Genomic DNA, 20975 nt, shown 5'->3' with positions numbered 1-20975 from the left:
ATGCTTTACTTAAAGGATAAGTTCACCTTTACCAAAAATATAATAAATACACAGTTTGTGGATCTGTATGCCTGTGCCTTCGACACTGGCAGGCAGTTGAACTCTTGACAGGAAGAATCAGTGGACTACCAGAGCACTCAACAGCACCCTAGTAGTCCATTGAGAACTACAAGCTGACAGCCACAAGGGCTGTCGGTATTTGTAGTGTTCACATTCACAGAACACTTTCTGGCCGCTTGTATGGCCAAGCTGGGGTTATGTCACTCCCACGCATGCGCACAAGTCAGGGCTGTGGTGCACAGCTCTGAAGGAATGGCACGGGTCAAAGCGCAAGTGATGTCACCAGCAACGGCCCACTAGAATATCTCCTAAACGGTGCACATTTAGGAGATGTTCATGTTACCTACAGGTAAACTTTATTATAAGCTTGCCTGTTGGTAAAAATAAATAAAATAGAGTTTACTTCCACTTTTATGTAGTGAATATTACTTTAAGACTTAGGCAGGCTGTAGAAGAGGCAAAAAAAGAGACATTCTGTTGATCGAAAAACAAAAATGTCACATGAATTTGCCATCATTTGTTTTGCTTTTCTAAACCAAATCCAGCATGTTGGATCAGGCACTTTTGATTGCGACATGAAAATTGTATGTTGCAGCTGGCAAAAATGATCAAGAATTTTCGTTTGGATTTTGACTCGTCTGAAGCCTGCCTTAATGCGCACATGTTAAAACACATTGACATACATGCTCAGACAACATGAGTTCAGAGTGTATCCACAAGTTGGATGGCCATCCTCTGCCTGTTGCCTCGTCAGTAAACCGACTGGATTAGCTACTCGAACCGTTAAATTCTAACTATTTCTAATTTAAGATTTGGCATCTACTTTGCATAGGTCTTGCTGAGAAGATGAACTATTCCTCCATCTGTGAGACGTGGATTGTCTTAATCCGATTTGAATTATGTTATCATTTTCATGTTTATCAGGAAATATTAGTAACTTTTAGAATACATTTTAATCTGTCCCATATTTCAGTGATACAAGCAGGCTCAGACGACGGTATTTATCCCATTATTGTGCGCTGTATTGTTAAATAATCACCATCACAATTACGGTCTCATCTGCATGCCCAATTATATATTTAAAGTGTTTAATAAAACCCATTCTCCTCACTCGGCTACATTCTGCCAGTCTAGTAATTTATGCCTGAAAGAGAAGCGGGCCGACATGAGCAGATTTACGTGAAGAATTGCCTATTGTTAGACGCAGCCTTGTTCCCTTGCCACAGTCTCTTGGTTCATCTGTGCCGGCTCTGCGCCCTGTAATTTTATTTTATTGCTCATTCAGTGGCACAGCTGCAGGTTACTGTAGAGGAGGAGAACTGCTCAGTATTACAGGGGTTTTGTTCACCTTATTTATCTTCTGCTCTATGCTGCGGATCCTTCATTTAGCCCCCTTTCATGCTTTCTTTCTTTGCCGTCTTCATCTGACCACACCCACTGCTTTCAAATTTTCGGCTTAATTGCCATTAATGTACATGCTGAGCTTGACGGTACACTTCAAAAAAGGAAAAATTTGTCATCAAAAGGAACCTGTTAGGATAGAGATAGACGATCTGCTGTCATGTTTTTAAACCTGATCCCCAGCCAGATATAAAAAATGAATGCAGTTACATATTCATTAAAGTCATTAAGTGGTTTCAATTTAAGGCACAGCCAGATTTCTGCGTTCTGGATGCGCCTCTGTATGTGCTTCTTTTACATGCATTTTTTTTTAAATGCAGTGTGTTTTTGGTGCATTTTTGATGCGCGCCCCCCCCCCCTCCTTTCTTCATCTCAAGTTAGGACATGTGCTTTTTTTATGCTTGTTTCATAAAACTGAAATTTAATCTGCTAATATTTAGCATTTTCTGGTCAATTTTCCCCTCTCATAAACATTTAAATTTTAAAGTAAAACATTTCTGTATTCATTCTGTCTCTGATTTTAGACTGAGTGACCTCATAACTGGGGCTCTCTGCTGCTCTATGCAATGCAGTCAGATCATGGCTGGAAACAGGTATCGGAAGGGTGCTGTAAATAGCTTTCTGAAAATAGGAAGCTTTGGTTATGACCACATGGTTGAAGGATCTGAAACCCAACAAGTGAAAGGGGTGCGCCAGGGGCAGTAAGGCTGGATAGGAAAAGGGGTACTGATGCTGGCCTACTCCAGCCAGGAAGTGAAATGGGCTCTGTCTGGCCCTATCATTGGATCAAAGCTGGAACCCTCATTTAGGCATCATGTTTAAATTTTTAAAATGATTTTAAAATAGTGGTCTCTTTTTCTGTCTGACAGCCTGCAGGGCTCCTTAGCACCACAGCGTATGGGAAAATGTGTTAAAGTCAGCACAGTAATGAGCTGTTGATGTTCAGTACTTTGCAATTCATTCTTAAAGGCATCTCAATGTATGCATACGGTTACAAAAAATGCTCCTGTGCTCAGCACAATGCAAAATTACAAATGCTTTGTGTTCTGATGGCAGGTGCAATTTTTTTATGTATTGATGTCCGCAATGCAGCTGGCGATTTTGCAGAGCCATGTTGGCAGCTACTGCACATGCTCAATTTTCAATTAGGGAGGAAATTCTCACCATTGAAACTATGACATCTGAGCAGCACATGTGACTATAAAGACACACATGTGGGTGCATGCACAGTGCTAAATGACAGCTCCCTCCCTTCTCCATGTCCACTAACCAGCTAAATACAATGAGGGTAGGACATTACATCTTGACTGATGGAGGCTTCACCTCCCTGTGTATCTAAGACACAGGCTGCAGGGGTGTGACGCATCCTGTGACTGGCAGAAACTTGTTCATGATATGTTGTTGCCAAAAAATATTTGATTTCAAATGTATATTTGTATGACAATTTAAAAAAGATAGGCTGGGAAAGAGCTGGGTCATGTGACAACTGTATATCGATTAGGAAAAAGGTACTTAGATTTTTTTTTTTAATTAAAATAATTACAGTGCCATCATCCATATACAGAAAGAGAAGGGACAATTTAAATTAGTGTATGTTTAGTATCGCTTTAATGTAACGTGAATTTGCATATGATAATGCGTCTAATGCGTATTGTGGTGTGAGCAAACCCTAAGATAAGTTTGGTTTCCACCTTGTTGTATTCATCATGGAGATGCAGAATAACAAAATAATCCAACATTCCTACGTGACTTCTTCTCCTGCACCCTCTGCTTGGCATTGCTGGCCATCTAAATTGTGCAAAAATATTTGAAACGTGACTTTTCTAGAGTTCCAATGTGAATGCTCTGTGCTAATTCCTTTCAGCCACTAGATGGTGCTCTGCATATCACGGGTATATAGCATGCAGCACCAAGACCTTGTATTGGGGATTACAGGGACACTGGATTTTTGTGTTGGGGATACTGGGGATGCAATCATTTACACAACTCTCTTCTATGCTGTCCAAAGAGACATGCATTGACAAATAACTATTGTGCTTGTCAGGTTTGCCAGAAGAACCTATTTGCATATTCAGGACTTGATCGAATATTGACAGGTGTGTGTGTGTGTGTATATGTGTATATATATATATATATATATATATATATATATATATATATATATATATATATATACATTCTATATCTAGAGTGCCTCTTTAACATGAACTAACCCTCAATGTTCACTTTCTTTAATCCTCCTTTAAAGCGATTGCTTAGGTTTTTTTTTTTTATGTTTTTTTTTTTTTTTTTTTTATAAATCTCTTTTCTGTTTGTCCTCACCTAGGTGAGAATGCCGTAACCTGTCCTATCCACAGACTCCTTGAATATCCGCACCATATATCCAAGTAGTCTTCAGTCTTTTTCTATCAAGAGCAAACAAACATTTTCCTAGCTAGGGCTCTGAGTGTGCAGGCCCGGGATATTATGATGTGCCATCATGGGGAGAAGCAAAGAATTTGAGGAAGTAAAGGGAAAGATACTTACTGCAAATGGCTGCCAGGATATGAGCAGTGACAATAGAAAAACAGGCATGCACATGGAAACAAACACATACAGTTCACTGTAAAGATTTAATTTTTAACAAACTGTACATACCTACCCCGGGGTATTTGTTTTTCTTTTATCTCCTCTTACCTTTATAACTTGATTATCCTGAATATGCATTATCATGCAGCCAGTGAATCAAACATCATTCTCTGGTGATCCGGTGCTTTGCTGCTGCAGACCTGGTTCCGCATTGCCATCTTTCTCTCTAACATAATCAGGAGCCGGCTGTATCTTCTGGGTTCTTGCAGCCAGCCCCCTGATGACATGCACTAGATCCTCCTCCTCCAGTACTGCCTTATAAGCTGATGCCTCCTAGGATATGGTATGTGTATATCCCAGGAAGCTGGAGAAGGTCGTGCTGCATCCTGGATGGAAATGCTGATCCTGGATGCCATGACGTCCAGGTCCAGTCGGAGTCTCTATTCCATGTAAAGGTCACATGAGCGGGAACATATGAGTAGTGACAGCACAGGCCAATGATTTGTACAGAGCAGAAATCTGACAGCCGGTGCTGATAGTTACTGCTGTTTGCACAGTGTGCAGGTAGCATTTAGTACTGCGTGAATGTAGCCATAAAAAAACAAAGTCAGATTCCTTGAGAGTCCATGCACACTGGCTTCAAAAAATGCCCAGTGCTCTTGGCCAACAGAATGCAAACTTTGCATGTTTTTGTACTAGTATTTTAGGAGCATTTTTTTGTCAAAACCGCTCTCGAAACACAAAAGGGTTTTTTTTTTTTTTGGTTTTTGTTGTTAAACGCTGAGCTTAAAATATGCCTCTAAAGGCCCTAATGTGCATGGACACATATAGGATAACATTAGTTGCTTCTACAGGCTAAATGCCTCTAAGAGGATTGTTTTTTTTTTTTTTTTTTTTAAGCCATTGTTCATGGAGCCTTCTGCAGGCCATACATGGTTCGAATTCCGACATTGCCCCACTAACAGAGCGAAAATCGGCCGATTAATATTCTTAGGTCCGATTTTCATATGAAAATCGTTCGGAATTTGAACCATGTATGGCCTGCATTAGATTGTGCAGGGAATGGATTGCAGTAATGAAAATGAGATTTTGCTAGAAAGTTCTACCTTAACCCCCCTGGAGGTATTCCCGAGTGTAGCTCGGGGTAAAGTTTCAGCACCACAAGCGGTAACCCCGAGCTACACTCGGGAATACCTTGCACCGTTGCTCCGGGATCTCTTCTTCACTTACCTTGCCCTTCGCTCCCGCAATGTCCCTCCTGCAGTGTCCCCTGTAATGTCCTCCGGCCTATGCCGGCATCTGTCTTCCGGGTTCTGTTCCCTGCGATGTCAGGACGTACGGGGATGGAACTGGCGGGAAATTTGAAAGTTGTAAAAGTGACATTCACTAAATACACTAAAATCACACAGTAAAACATCACTGTATCAAACCATTTCACATACATTTTGTCCCGAGTGCTTTGTCCTGTGCTCTGCCTGCATTTTTACTGTTCTTTCTGCCTGGAAACTGAGAAACGTCCATGGCGTCCAAAAAGCATCCCTTTAGGTCAAAATCGGTTTTAGACCAGCTAGAGAACAGCGATAGTAAATCAGAACCACTTGCAGAATTGAGTGATAATGATTCGTGGAGAAATTCATCATCAGACACTGAAAACGATTCTGCGACTTTGCTCAGCGATGTGCGAACTTGGCGCTATATTTCAAATGTCAGTGTTTTTGGTTTGATTATATTATTGAATTAAATGTATTATTATATTTTTTATGATTATTAAATTATAATTTATGATTTTGTGTTTCAAATTTTAACATACCCGGGATGTGTACTAGACTCTTGTTCGGACAGATTTCAGTAAGTTATTCCTAAAAATTACAGGTCTGCAATTTAAAAAAAATACGTATTTCCATGCAAAAATATGTACCGCTTTGAGCACAGAAATACTGACATAATCAGACCGCTAGGGAGGTTAATATGTCTAGGATGTTCATGACGCTGTTACCCAAGTAATTAAAGAACAAGTCTTTTATAGATGACATCCCTACCTCATAGGAGCGTATAGTGTGAAGGGCTTGTATCCTGTATTCTGTAAGCCTATAGAATGCAGCTTTGTCTGTTTTTCCCAGTTTCTGTGACAATTGGAAAGGAATGTAACAAACGTCACACGTGCTAGGCAGCTGAATTAATAAAGGGATTTCTATGTCCCTGCTCTGCTAATCTGCTTGACGAATACCAGCTCACAAGGCCTTTTCCCTTCTCCTTTTCCTTTGTGGTTGTGTACAAAAAGAAAATGCACTATTTCTTTTTAACTTTCTTTTCTAATATTTGCACATGGAATACATTCTAGAACGGTCCAACAGCTGCTGTTCAGTGATTTATTGGTTTTATACTAACAAAACCTGCATCAGTCAGCTCAGGCAGTTTTTGCAAAGGATCATAGGTGGAGGGGGATTTGGGAGGGCAAGTTACATCTCTGTCCTGAAGGAATCTACAAATATTGAGCTTTTGGCGTGTAAGGCCTCTTTCACACGATAAGTCGGTTTGGGTTTGCCTGTAAGTTTTTCCGGTGAACCTGATCAGACCCTCCATTTACCTCTGTGGAGCTGCCTACCTCCAATCCAAACCAGTCCGCAAAAAGAAATTGAAAAGGATCTGCTCCTCTTCCGTCGATAGGATCAGAGGGCAGTAGGGTGTAAACAGACAGCTGAGTCTGTTTTACATCTGGCTGCCCATAGAGCAGAGTAGGCTGTGTCTGTGTCCACTCTGCATAAACTGAGCAGACACGGACCTGTCATCTGCCCGCTCTGCTCAGTGAGGGATCAGCAGACAGATCTGGAGGTATACAGCGGGTAAAATAATTATTGAACACGTTATTTTTCTCAGTAAATATATTTCTAAAGGTGCTATTGATATGACATTTTTACCACGTCAGTAATAACCCTTGAAATCCATACATACAAAGAAACCAAAGCAGATAAGTTTATACATTAAGTTTTATGTGTAATAAAATGGAATGACACGGAGAAAACATATTGATCACATGAAGAAAGGGAGGCACAAAAAAGGCATGTAAAGTCAAGACACTGGCTGAAATCTCTCAGTAATTAGAAAGCAATCCTTCTCCTTGTCAGTGCAAATTAATATCAGCTGGTTCAGTCACAATTGACCTATAAAAAGGTGTCTCATTGCCAAGCTGTCACAGGAGAAACATTTCACGAGTAAAAGGAAGAGATCTCTCAAGACCTTTGCAACCTTATTGTTGCAAAACATACTGAGGGCAATGATTACAGAAGGATTTCTAAACTTCTGATTGTTCCAGCGAGCACTGTTGGGGCCATAATCCAGAAGTGAAAAGAACATCATTTCAGCATGAGCCAGCCACGACCAGGTGCTCCTCGCAAGATTTCTGACAGCGGAGTGAAAATAATTATCAGAAGAGTTGTCCAAGGACCACTTGTGCAGAGCTTCTGAAAGACCTGGAATTGGCACACTCAACCGCCATGGCCTGTATGCACTCTCACCACATAAGACTCCATTGCTGAAGAAAAAGCATGTTGAAGCTTCTTTCAAGTTTTCTGCACAACATTTAGACAAGCCTGTGAACTACTGGGAGAATATAATCTGGTCAGATGTGACCAAAATTGAACTCTTTGGATGCCATAATACACACCATGTTTGGAGGTCAAATGGCACTGCACATCACCCCAAAAACACCATACCAACAGTGAAGTTTGGAGGTGAGAACATCATGGTGTGGGGCTGTTTTTCAGCATATGTTACTGGAAACCTCATATCATTGAAGGAAGGAAATATGGAAAAATGTACCAAGACGTTCTTGATAAAAATCTGCTGCCATCGACTAGGATGATGAAGATGAAACGAGGGTGGATATTTCAGCAAGACAATGATCCCAAACACAAAGCCAAGGAAACTCAACTGATTTCAAAGAAAGAAAGATAAAGCTGCTAGAATGGTCCAGCCAATCACCTGACTTGAATCCAATAGAAAATCTTTGGACAGAAGTAAAAATCAGAGTTCATAGAAGAGGCCATGGAACCTTTGAGATCTGAAGACTGTGTGGAAGAATGGGTCAAGATTATACCTGAGCAATACATGCGACTAGTTTCTCCATACATGAGGCATCTTGAAGCTGTCATTACCAACAAAGGATTTTGTACAAAGTATTAACTACATTTTTTTTTTTTTGCGTGTTCAATATTTTTTCCCGGTGTTATTCCATTTTATTACACATAACTTAATTTGTGAACTTATTTGTTTTTGTTTCTTTGTATGTATAGATTGCACAGGTTGTTACCAACGTGGTGAACATTTCATGTCAATTGCACCTTTAGAAATCTATTTACTGAGAACAATGGTGACGTGTTCAATACTTATTTTATCTGCTGTGTGTCAGTTTAGCTATAGCAGCTTGCTCTGTTTATTTTATGTACAGATTCATAAAAGTCCCCATTATCGATCATCTGTATGTCAGCACAGTGTGCCCTGGAGTTGGTTATTTTTGATTGGGTCGGTTACCTGACTCATAAACGTGCAATAAGGGGAAAGGAGTCTTGAAGCAAACTTTTACATTTATTTGGGTGTTGCATTGGACAAATGAATAATCTTTAACACCAATATATTCAACAATAAGTGATTTCAGTGTTTTGATTTTTATGTATCTCCAGCTGAATCAGAATGTGGAAGTGCAGCGGGGTCGCCTTCGCGATGACATCAAGGAGTACAAGTTCCGTGAAGCGCGGTTGCTCCAGGATTACACCGAACTGGAGGAGGAGAATATATCCTTGCAGAAGCAAGTCTCTGTTCTCAAGCAAAACCAGGTGGATATTTCATACAAGTAACATATTTTTAGGTGTTTAACCATTTGCCGCCCGCCCTATGGCCGAATGGTGGGCGGCAAATGTCATCAGCGTTCCGGGTGGACGCCCTATGGCGTCCTCCCGCACATGCGCAGATTGCGCTACTGTTCAGGTCATCTGTAAAAAGTGCGAATTTGCTTCCCTATCCAGGGCTCATGTATTGAAAAGTCACCGCTTCTCCACTCCAAAGTCACTAGAAATATTGTACACTTCTGAGTGTAGAATATCCGCTCTCCCATTGGCCTCTGTGGTTTCTCCTGCCGACTCGCATGTCACTACAGGACCGCAGTCAGCAGGGCAGGGCTTATCCGAAGTCAAATACCTACAGATGCTGAGGGAGAAGCAATGCTTCAGCTTTTCAGTAGGTCCTGGAAAAGGTAAGCATTCAGTAACGCATGTTGTTGCAAAGTGGTGCCATTCATTCTGAGTGGCACCCCAATGCATCTTTCCAATGAACATGTGTTGCAGCATACTACCAAGTGTTGTAGTGCCCTACATTACATGAAATAATACATGCACCTTTTGTTTGTGCATTAGGCATCCTGTTCAAATGAATCAGCTGCCTTAATGCAAGAGCTACGCTGAGCGGGCCCTAAGGTTGATAAACATGAGAAAAGTTAGCCATTGAAGTATGTTTGTTTTTCTTCCAAGACTGTGTTCTCCACACTGCAGTCCATGAGCTGCATGTGACCCTTTGCTTGCATTTCTCTGGCCCATCCACTGATACGAGACATTATTCCTTCCACTGACACCAGAGATGGGGCACTATTCTTCCCACTGACACCAATGGTGGGCACTATTCTTCCCACTGACACTAGCGATGCGGCACTATACCTCCCACTGACACTAGCGATGGGGCACTATTCCTCCCACTGACACTAGTGATGGGGCACTATTCCTCCCACTGACACTAGTGATGGGGCACTATTCCTCCCACTGACACTAGCGATGGGGCACTATTCCTCCCACTGACACTAGCGATGGGGCACTATTCCTCCCACTGACACTAGCGATGGGGCACTATTCCTCCCACTGACACTAGCGATGGGGCACTATTCCTCCCACTGACACCAAAGATGGGGCACTATTCTTTCTACTGACACCAACGATGGGGCACTATTCCTCCCACTGACCGACGATGGGGCACTATTCTTTCTACTGACACGAAAGATGGGGCACTATTCCTCCCACTGACCGACGATGGGGCACTATTCCTCCCACTGACCGACGATGGGGCACTATTCCTCCCACTGACACCGACGATGGGGCACTATTCCTCCCACTGACACCGACGATGGGGCACTATTCCTCCCACTGACACCGACGATGGGGCACTATTCCTCCCAATGACACCAGCGATGGGGCACTATTCTATTCCTCCCACTGACACCAGCGATGCGGCACTATTCCTTCCACTGACACCAGCGATGGGGCACTATTCCTCCCACTGACACCAGCGATGGGGCACTATTCCTCCCACTGACACCAGCGATGGGGCACTATTCCTCCCACTGACACCAGCGATGGGGCACTATTCCTTCCACTGGCACAGACAATGGGCCACTATTCCCACAGTCTGGCCCCCATGAATATTTCAAGGGCAGTAAACTGGCACCCTTTTTTAAAAGTTTGGAGACCCCTGTACTAACATATTGGTAATTTACTACAGACATTGTTTACAAGGAAGTCTAAACCCAAGAACAATATGTTTCTATATTACACGTTACCAATTCTTAGATATGGTGGCTGCATATGTTTTCTTTTTTAGGCTAAGTACATTTTCAAAAAATACAGAAAAACACCTGTAGATCCTGATACAATCCCAGTGCCCTTGTCAGCAACTGGTTCTGAGCACTGAACTGAAATATCAAACAATCTTATCAGCCTTCCCATCTGTTGTCTGTGATCTACAGGACACATTTTTCCTATCTATGGAGGTGAGCAGAGCGGAGGGTGTTTGTAGTCCAAATCAGATCACCCTAGGGTGACAAAGCTGCTTCTCTGTAGATACTATACAGTCAGTGTTGTCACCTTATGGCAGGAATTAGGTTACTGGCAGAACCACTAGGTGACAATAAGGTCATCAAACTGACAAAAGGAAACTAATGCAGCAACTACATCTAAGGACTGCTAAGCTGCAATATATCACATTGTTGTGTTTTGGTTTAAATGCACTTTAAAGAAAAACTATTTTGCCTGTACAAACCATTACACATTTCCTGATTCTTTCTATAAACATTTAATAGCTGTCATTTACTTTATTAAACCCTAAGGGAAGAATTAATTGTTAGCTGCAGATTTTACATTTTATACTTTGTTTCCTCCAGGTGGAATTTGAAGGTCTTAAACATGAGATCAAAAGATTGGAGGAGGAGACAGAATTTTTGAACAGCCAACTGGAAGATGCCATCCGGTTAAAAGAGATATCAGAGAGACAGTTGGAGGAAGCTCTAGAGACTTTGAAGACAGAGCGTGAACAGAAGAACAACCTGCGTAAGGAGCTGTCCCATTACATGAACATCAATGACTCCATGTACAGCAACCATTTGAGCTTCTCCCTGGATGGACTCAAGTTCAGCGATGAGATCACCGAGCCTAACAATGATGATTCCATGAATGGTTTTGAGCATAATGGGGTCATCAAAATGAATGCTGACAACAAGCTGTCCACCCCCAAAAAGAACGACCCAGCTCCAAGTCTGGTTTCTGACCTGCTAAGCGAGCTAAACATCTCTGAAATACAGAAATTAAAGCAGCAGCTGATGCAGGTATGACAAATGAGGTTTGATGGCCAACATCCTAAAAGGTTATAAGTTAATGAGAAACTGATTAAAACACTACTTCCACACATATTCAACAATAAACACCACACTGCAGAGTTCATTAATCTAATGCCATCTCTAAACCACTCAAATAAAATCAGATAGGTGAGAGAGAGGTGAGAAAGATAAATAAATCATAAACATTCACTGCTGTTGCTTTAAATAAGTGAATAAAGTCTACATCCACCACATTCACCAGTTGCTGAATATGAAGCTACTACTCACCAGTAGATTCATATGTGTTTAACATAAATCACTGTATGTCCTTGTGAACATCATCCTCCTGCCGAGCAATTGGCGTCTCATCCAGTCCTTATGTAGTGACTTCCGGTGAGGGTCCTGACTTCACTTCCAGTTGCTGTGCTGTCCACCCCAACGTGTTTCGTCTGTCAACTTCATCAAAGGGTTTGCTGATGTTCACTGAGACATATAGTGATTTATGATTTATGTTAAGCGGTCATTTTAATCTGCTTGTGAGTAGTATTTAATTGGCTGGAATAAACAGTGGGGTTGATTTACTAAAACTGGAGAGTGCAACTTCTGGTGCAGCTGTGCATGGTACCCAATCCACTTCTAACTTTAATCAGCTTCCAAGTTTTTGAACAAACTGGTTTCTATGCAGAGCTGCACCAGATTATGCACTCACCGTTTTAGTAAATCAATCCCATTGTTTTAATTCACAGAATTACACTATTTTGGAGTGTTATTTTTTTACATGGTCACTCTTAGTTAATCATTGAGAGGTGGAGATGGAGTACTTTGTCTCTCAAATAAATGATCTGCAATTGCGTTTGATAAATTTTGTCTGGTAAGTGAGATGGAGTGCCTGGGAGTAGGTGCACTACTCAGTGGGTGTTACAAGAAATGTATCGCGGGTTTTTTAGGAACAAGATCATCGTGGAGCAGCATTTTTCTATAACTGGTGTGGTTTTCTTTGGACTCTTTTATTGAAAGGACTAATCACGTTGTGGACACTCAGATTTATGTATTGATTGATTATATCACAGCTCTGCTTTATATTCAGCAATTGGTGAATGGGACAGATGTAGACTACACCTAAACAACTTTTTTTTTCAGTATGCAATTATTGGTTCCATCTCTTATTACCTATACCTGTTAGGCTCTATTAGTGAGATTTCCCTGTAACTGCTTGTGTCTCCATCCCCTGCCATGAGGCCATAGTGAGAGTGTGTCTCTTTGTTGCAGCTAGACTGTCCAGTAATGTGTAATACATGACTGATAATCTATATAATGGCTGTGATAATTAGGTAGAGCTGGAAAGTTTGTTAAGGGTATCTTACACCCAAATCGTGTTTAAAAAAAAAACCAAAACATTATAATGGGAAATTCCAGCTACCCAGTATCTCTCATTTGTATCAATCTCAACTCAAGAAAATTATGAATTGGTGGGTGTCAAAACTTCGGTGATTGATACACAATAAGACAAGAATAGTTCAAAGAACACCACAGGTTTCTAAAAATTAAAGTCACATCTATATTAGTTTCTATATTTAATTGTTGTCATTTTGAGCTTTTTATTCTTATTTATAGGTTTCTCATTTCTCTTTCATCAAAATGTGTGTTTTAGGTTGAAAGAGAGAAGGTTGGTCTTTTGTCAACTCTTCAGGAGTCTCAGAAACAGTTGGAGAACACCAAGGGAGTTCTTTCTGAGCAGAATGACAAAGTCAACAGGCTTACTGAGAACCTAAATGCCATGAAGAAGCTCCATGCCACCAAGGAGCGTCAGTCTGCCCTAGACAATGAGAAAGAGAGGGACAGCCATGAAGATGGGGACTACTATGAGGTTGACATTAATGGCCCTGAGATTCTGGAATGTAAATACAAACTTGCCATGGCAGAAATCCATGACCTCAAAGAGGAACTGAAAACTGTTAAGTCCAAGTATGAAGAATGTGAGCTTAAGTACGAAGAGGATAAGAACAGGTATGAAAGTGAAACTCAGTCTATGGCAGAAAAGATCTCCCAGCTAGAAAAGACCACACGGCAAGATAGAGACCAAGTTGTCAGACTGGAGAAAGAACTCAAGAAAGTGAGTGATGTGGCAGGAGAAACACAAGGAAGTCTTACAGTTGCACAGGATGAGCTTGTCACATTTAGTGAAGAATTGGCAAACTTGTACCATCATGTCTGTATGTGCAACAACGAGACGCCCAACAGGGTCATGCTGGATTACTACAAGGAGGGAAAAGGTGGCAGGAACAGCCCTGAGGGTAAAGGGCGCAGGTCACCAATACTGCTTTCCAAAGGTCTATTGATTACAGAAAATGGCCAAAGCGAGTCTGGATCTCCAGTATCTCCAGTTCCATCGCCTGTTTCTGACCACAGAAAAGAACCTATGAACATTTACAACCTCATAGCCATAATCCGTGACCAGATCAAACATTTACAAGCTGCAGTGGACAGGAGCACAGAGCTTTCTCGACAGCAGGTGGCTAGTCAGGAGCTTGGACCAGCAGTGGACAAAGACAAAGAAACCCTCATGGAGGACATTTTGAAGCTGAAGTCTTTGCTCAGCACAAAGCGAGAGCAAATTGCTACCCTGCGCACTGTATTGAAAGCCAACAAACAAGTGAGTAGCGATTGGCTATGGAGCTTAAGCAATTATTATTTAAATTATAATTTATTCATTGGGCGATATGCTCAAAAGAAAGTAGGTTAGGTTTCATTATTGCAGACTGGATAGTGTATTTGCAATTAATCTCTGGAGCAGCTGAATCTTTCTATTTTTAAATCAAATCAAAGCTATATATCCTCTTTTTTCTAATTCAGTCTTATCTTTTCTTTAAGAATTGTGTTCGTCTGCTGTGCTTTGACAGAATTTGAAGGGCTTGCACTCCAGATTTAGAAAATACATTTTTTTGTTAAATACCATAAAACAGTAATTACATTTTGCAAGAATTAAGACGACAGTTCAATAAAATAAATTGAAAAGAGACAGATATGAAACCTTTTCTGGGGATATGGGTAACATTCACATTTTATATCCCCAAATTCTTCTTTTTGCTTTCCTTCAAGGAATACAAAGTTACCATATAGTATATTTTTTTTTTTATGTCAGAGTTTATCAGTTCGCATATGTCAAGGTAAACGTACATATTCGCCAGCACACCACAGATCTCGATATGGTCCAAAAGGTTTTTATTTAAAAAGATCACATCACAAAGAAAAGTGCAACGTTTTGGAGCTGCGCAAGACCCCTTCGTCAGGCATGTCATCACATGATGCCATGAGTTCTGACATGTCTGCTGGCCATCTCTTTCTACAACTTTCTGAATCCCTTGCCTGGTTTTAAGCTTCTCCTCTGTGGTTTACTTTCAGTTTCTAAGGACTACATTTCCCATAGTACCTTGCTACCTGCAAGCATTGGTTCCTGTTCTGACTCCACCTCCTGAAACTCCTCCTTTCAGCATCTCTGTAGTTCAAAAAGTAGGCTCTGTGAAATGTGTAACCAGCTTGGGATTTACGTGCTACTGCACTGAATGGCTGTGAGCAGGCTACTAACTGCAGCTGAAGGGTGCTTTGAAGGCCCAGTGAAGTTTAATAAAAAACCGTTGCTAATGCTTGATAATAAACTTGCTGTATATATGCTGCTCTAATGCAAGGTGAAGCCTATGTACAAGGCCTATGTATATATAAAGTGCAGCGCTAAAATGAACAAAAAACATTGTTGAAAATCAATAGAAAGTCAATGCAATAATGAATGGGTATAGATAAATGACCCTTAATTAATCCAGAACCCTACACATATAAATATATATGAGTTCAGATGGAAATGTGATCCAAGGAGTCAATAAAGTAACTTTAGTGCTCAGGTGACATTAGGGTCCGGTATCCGTGGTCCGGTATCCATGGTAAAAGTAATGCGCACTCACTAGACGCGCATGTTATATGCGCTTTTAGTGTAAAAAAATCCAGATGTCATCTGATAGTGGGTGGTCTTCCCTCTACTGTTCGGTAGTATATAGCTGGTGTGGGTGGTCCTCTTTCTTTAGGGGTCCCCCTATATTCCTGGTGGGTAGTATCCCTCTGGGTGGGCAGACTTTCACTGTGTGGCAATGATCCGTCCAGGAAATCGGTCTGTGGACTAAAGTACTCCCCCAGGGGGCAACAGAGATACTTCTGGATGTTTAGTATAGCAGCTTTCTTTTATTTATATTAAGGCGCTTTTACTCAAATTTTTTATACACTGTGTACAAGGCCAGAAAGAGCATGCTGAAGTGGAAGTAATGTTCAGTAATTTAATGTGTGGGATGGAAGCAAATTGCAGGGCCCATTATAGTCAGAGGACTCTGAATTAAACAGATTGCAATATACATTGAATTACCATCAGTGTGTTTATTTAGCATTCAGATAACTGGATAATGATTAAAACATATGGCCAACTCTGCCATTTGTACTTCATAACTTTTTTTTTTTATTCTGTGTTTTCTGGTAAATTGTTGACGTTTCGGAGAAAGAGACCCATGAAATGCAATATTACACCATTTTATTCCAACCTTGGTTATGAGCTCTCCATAGTGCCACTAGTCTCTCCATTTATTTGGTGTTAAAAACATCCCTGATGTGTCTGAAAACTGACTTTCAAATAAAACCAATTACTTTTTTTTTTCCTTCAGACTGCAGAAGTCGCTCTTGCAAACTTAAAGAGCAAGTACGATAACGAAAAAGCCATGGTGACCGAAGCCATGATGAAACTCCGCAATGAGTTGAAGGCCCTCAAGGAAGACGCTGCTACATTCTCCTCTCTCCGAGCCATGTTTGCCACAAGGTATGCAACATGGAGCTTAAAAGCAACCTGTTTTATATATATATTTATTTATTTATTTACAATCCAGGCAAAAGGTCCCTAAAATAGAAATGCATTTATACTTGCCTCTCTGCCACATGCCCTGGTTCCATCCTCCAACCTTGTACTGCAGTACTCCGCAATGATGCAGCAGGTTGAAGGGTGCAACCAAGGCATGCAGCAGAAGGCACAAGAATATCACAGTTTCAGAAATGTTAAGATGCTGAAGAGTTTTATGGAGGTTCTAGTGCTGTAAAGGAGGGAAGGTAACATACTTCAACCTCCAGAGCGGTAAATGTCAATGCCTCTCTGTTGCAGCGACCTTTTTAAAACCACTCATTTGATTGTGCATTAAGGCAAGTATTATTTTAATTTCACATCTTGACCTTTGTTCAGTGGTGGGTAAAGGTTATTTGACAGCCAAAGCAAAATTGGCAAAGCTTTTTTTATACCTCTATTAAAGCAGAGCTCCACCCAAAAGGGGAAGTTCCGCTTTAAGGACTGCTCCTCCCACTCCCCATTAAGGATTGGCACCTATGGAGGGCGGGGTGGGGGGGGAGTGGGTACCCGAATTTGACAGGTACCCGCTCCCACTTCCAGTCCGATCGCCTAGGGAAGCGGAAGGTGTCCTCCCTCCCTGTAGTCTTTTGGGACACGTGACACGACTACAGGACCATTCATGAAGTGCAGCATGCGCAGTGGGGTACCCGGCTGTGAAGCCACAAGCTATCACAGCTGGGTGCCCACACTGAAGATGCTGGCCTCCTAGAATACAGGACAGCTGGTGAAACGGGCTGCGGGGGACACACCAAGGGACAGGTAAGTGGCTGTTTTTTAAAAGTCAGCAGCTACAGTTTTTATAGATGCTGACTTTTTTATTTTTTTACAGCGTGAGTGGAATTCCGCTTTAAGCATATGCTTTAAAATGTCAGTATCCTGGTAGTCTGCTTTATAGAGCCTTTGCAATAGTGTTTCATAGTACTGGTCTTTTTTTCCTGGGACAGCATGACGTTTTTGCTTCCCCTAATGCAGGAGTTTTTAGTAGGCAACAGTTTTATTTAATATTTTTCGGTAAAGTACACCTTATAAATTCATATTGTTAGGCAGCTTGTTGTCCACTGTGAAACTACTGCAGGTTTGGTAGGACTCCTTTGATGTGGGGTCAGCAGCTTTTAAAGTGCTGAGTTTCCCACAATCTGAAAATCTTGACAAGGTTGTAAAGCCCCAGAGAACAATTCACAATATGTGTTATAAGTCATACTCAGATTTCCTCTACATCCAACAAAAGGCAGGAACAGGAATATTTCTTTTCTTTTCTCTGCTGACATTCAGGATTATTCTTAAATAACCTCTTATAGCTAGCATTTGTTTCTTTTCCCTTTGATGTTCACACATATTATATATAGAAAGCAAGGTGAATGCTCAATGTTAGAATATGCAACAAAAAGGATTATTCATTATAGTTTTAAGCTTTAATGCGGTAAACAGAATATTTGACATCTATTTTAAATAAAGGCGCTCCAGGAAGATCTGCAGGCAGTCCTCCACATCTTTATGTGCAGTTTTGTTTTTCATGTTGGTATCCCCAAATCTGTCCAAGAAAAATATAAGTTCCGCTAGATGAAATGGCTAACATTTGCTGGGACTTTCTTTTTCAAATTGGGCCAATCCAGGTTGGGACAGGTTTCCCCAATTCACTTAATTTCTGTTTGAGGGTATTCAGATTAGTATGCATTATGCATAGTAGCCTGCATTGCTTTAAGGGAGCCTGTTCATTATGGATTGGTTTTGCCAGTAGTGCAATGAAATGGCAATCACAGTGAATGAATTGCACAGAAGTGAACCACAGTACACACATTGCAGTAACAAATAGTAGAACACACAAAATTTTACTGCCATGCAAAATCTGAATGGACCCTTAATGATTATGGGGATTGTTACTTATACATAAAGTGTTTTTTTTTTTTTTGTTACATTCTAAAGGAACTAATTTGCTAAACAGCATTCATATTACTTTGTTAACCAAATCATACTATATAAAATGTCAGTGTCCAGTTGCCAGTCAGATTCTTCAGTTCAGGAGAAGATCAGGTAACATTGATTGAGTTACTTTTACCATTGAATATATTGGGTTAAAGATAACCTTTGGGGAGGGAAACATGGGAGCTAAAATCCAGCCACTGAGAGGAAACCTGTCATGGGAAGGGAAATATGGAGGGTGCCATTGCTGATGTATCCTTATGAAAGTACTAGTCACCTGGCTGTAATGCTGGCCTTCTTTCTTCTGAACTTTGTGTCCGCAAGATGAAGATCAGTGGTCTCCAAACCACGGCCCAGGGACTGGATTCGGCCCTTTGCTTGCCCTTAGGGCACTTTGATACAAGACACTATTCCTCCCGCTGACACCAACAAGGGGGCATAATTTCTGCTACTGCCATCAACACAGCCACTATTCCTGTCACTGAAACAAACCATGGGGCACTATTCCTCCCACTGACACCAACAAGGGGGCATAATTCCTGCTACTGCCATCAACACAGCCACTATTCCTGTCACTGAAACAAACCATGGGGCACTATTCCTCCCACTGACACCAACAAGGGGGCATTATTCCTGCTACTGCCATCAACACAGCCACTATTCCTGTCACTGAAACAAACCATGGGGCACTATTCCTCCCACGGACACCAACAAGGGGGCATAATTCCTGCTACTGCCATCAACACAGCCACTATGCCTGTCACTGAAACAAACCATGGGGCACTATTCCTCCCACTGACACCAACAAAGGGGCAATGTTCATCTCACTGACACCAACGATGGGGCACTATTTCTTGAACTTACCCCAAGAATAGGGCGCTATTCCTCCCCTAATGCCAAAGATGCATTGTTTGTTCCCAGTGACGCAGTACAATTTCTACTCCCAATGGCCATAGTCCCCTAAAGTCTGAAAGCCAGTAAACAGGCCCTTTGTTTAGAAAGTTTGGAGACCCCTGATCTACATACTTGTCTCAGGTCAGCGAGTCAGTAGTTCTTGCTTGAAGCAGCAGGAGTCAGCATGACCAGCAAACGGCTATCATTTTAAAAAGTAGGTTAGCATTGGCATTCCATGTTTGTCCATATGGGTTCCTATTTAAAGGTAACCTTCCCTGCCTTGCTGATCTCTTAAAACTGCTAGCCTCATGGCTTTCTGAAGAATGAGTGTTTTGTGAGTCACAGGCTTTGTTAATCCATGCAACCAGTGAAATCTGCATGTTTGCTTTAGAACAAACTATTAAGGCCATTATAAGAGCATGACGGGCCAGCGTTAACAATTGCATTTTCAGAAGGGGAATTCAGGCACAGGCTACTTGTGGTGTGATGCTTGTCTGTATAGTCCAACACTGGTTTCCTGCAATAGAAACACCATCTCCTAGATTGTAAGCTCGAAAGAGTAGGGCCCTCGAACCCCTCATGTTTTGCATTGTATTGGTATTGTTCTGTCACATGTTCTGTCTCCCTTTGTAATGTACAGCGCTGAGCGAACTATTGGCGCTTTATAAATACTGTATAATAATAATAATATACAGCTGATTTACGTTCATTTCTATGTGTATGCCATGGTTTAGGGAAGGCAGTGCAGGGAAGTCTGTTCCAGCCAGCTGGATACAAAGAAAACCGAGGGCGCACAGGCCTAGTGCATTATCGTAAAAAATGTTTATTGAAAGGATAAAAATGTAAGTCTGGTACTCAAAATTGACATAAAAGTCAAAGGCATATCACACAGAACAGCGGTGTCCAAGCCACACTGCATATAAATCCACAATTGGAACCCTGGACTACCAACAGTCTAATGCGTTTCGAGGGCTTAGCCTCTTCCTCAGCTCTGAGGAAGAGGCTAAGCCCTCGAAACGTGTTAGAATTACATTTTTATCCTTTCAATAAATATTTTTTATAATGCACTAGGCCGGTGTGCCCTCTGTTTGTTTTCTTTGTATCCAGTGCTATTGGACTACCCCGGTTCGTTGAGGGCAGCAAGGAGTGCATTTTCCAGGACATCCAAGATGTAACCAAAGCCCTAGCTGAGTCCATCCCCAAGCGCAGGAGTATTAGAGTTTGCTGTGTTTTTGTTCCTGCCAGCTACATGCTTTCTTGCTGAACAACATTAATTAAACAAAAAACTTCATCAAGTGATTTTAAGCTTTGTGCCCATCTGTGCTGATCATTCCAGTGCAGAACGTTAATCAGCTATAGCTCAACGTAGTTATATACAGACCAGCTGCAGGAAGACTTGACACTGTGACTGTGTTCCAGATCTTTGGAGTCCTTCTAATCGGTTTAGAAAGTTTAATGCATACTTGTACCTAGGGAAGGTGGGGGTGGTTATTATAAAACTAGTATAGGCTGTTGTTTTTTAAAATGATATGACCAATTTAGTTGTAAGCACAGATCCACAGAATGGATAAA

The 20975-nt window shown here is 41.4% G+C and overlaps 1 protein-coding gene across 3 annotated transcripts in view; it reads left to right on the top strand.

The window, feature by feature from the left end:
• The window catches only part of BICD2 (BICD cargo adaptor 2), a 158489-nt gene that overhangs the window by 118678 nt on the left and 18836 nt on the right, over positions 1–20975 (top strand). For all 3 annotated transcript variants that reach the window (XM_089681849.1, XM_089681850.1, XM_089681848.1), the window contains exons 3-6: positions 8709–8861; positions 11228–11668; positions 13311–14312; positions 16360–16511. In XM_089681849.1, the coding sequence (XP_089537975.1) occupies positions 8709–8861; positions 11228–11668; positions 13311–14312; positions 16360–16511 (1748 nt within the window). The remainder of the gene's footprint in view (positions 1–8708; positions 8862–11227; positions 11669–13310; positions 14313–16359; positions 16512–20975) is intronic.

This window comes from Staurois parvus, unplaced genomic scaffold (assembly GCF_062004578.1).
Source record: "Staurois parvus isolate SC_StPar_1 unplaced genomic scaffold, SC_StPar_1.0 ptg000282l, whole genome shotgun sequence".
Classification (NCBI taxonomy): domain Eukaryota; kingdom Metazoa; phylum Chordata; class Amphibia; order Anura; family Ranidae; genus Staurois; species Staurois parvus.
Note: the sequence above shows the minus strand (reverse complement) of the source record. Positions and strands in the feature narration are given on the sequence as shown.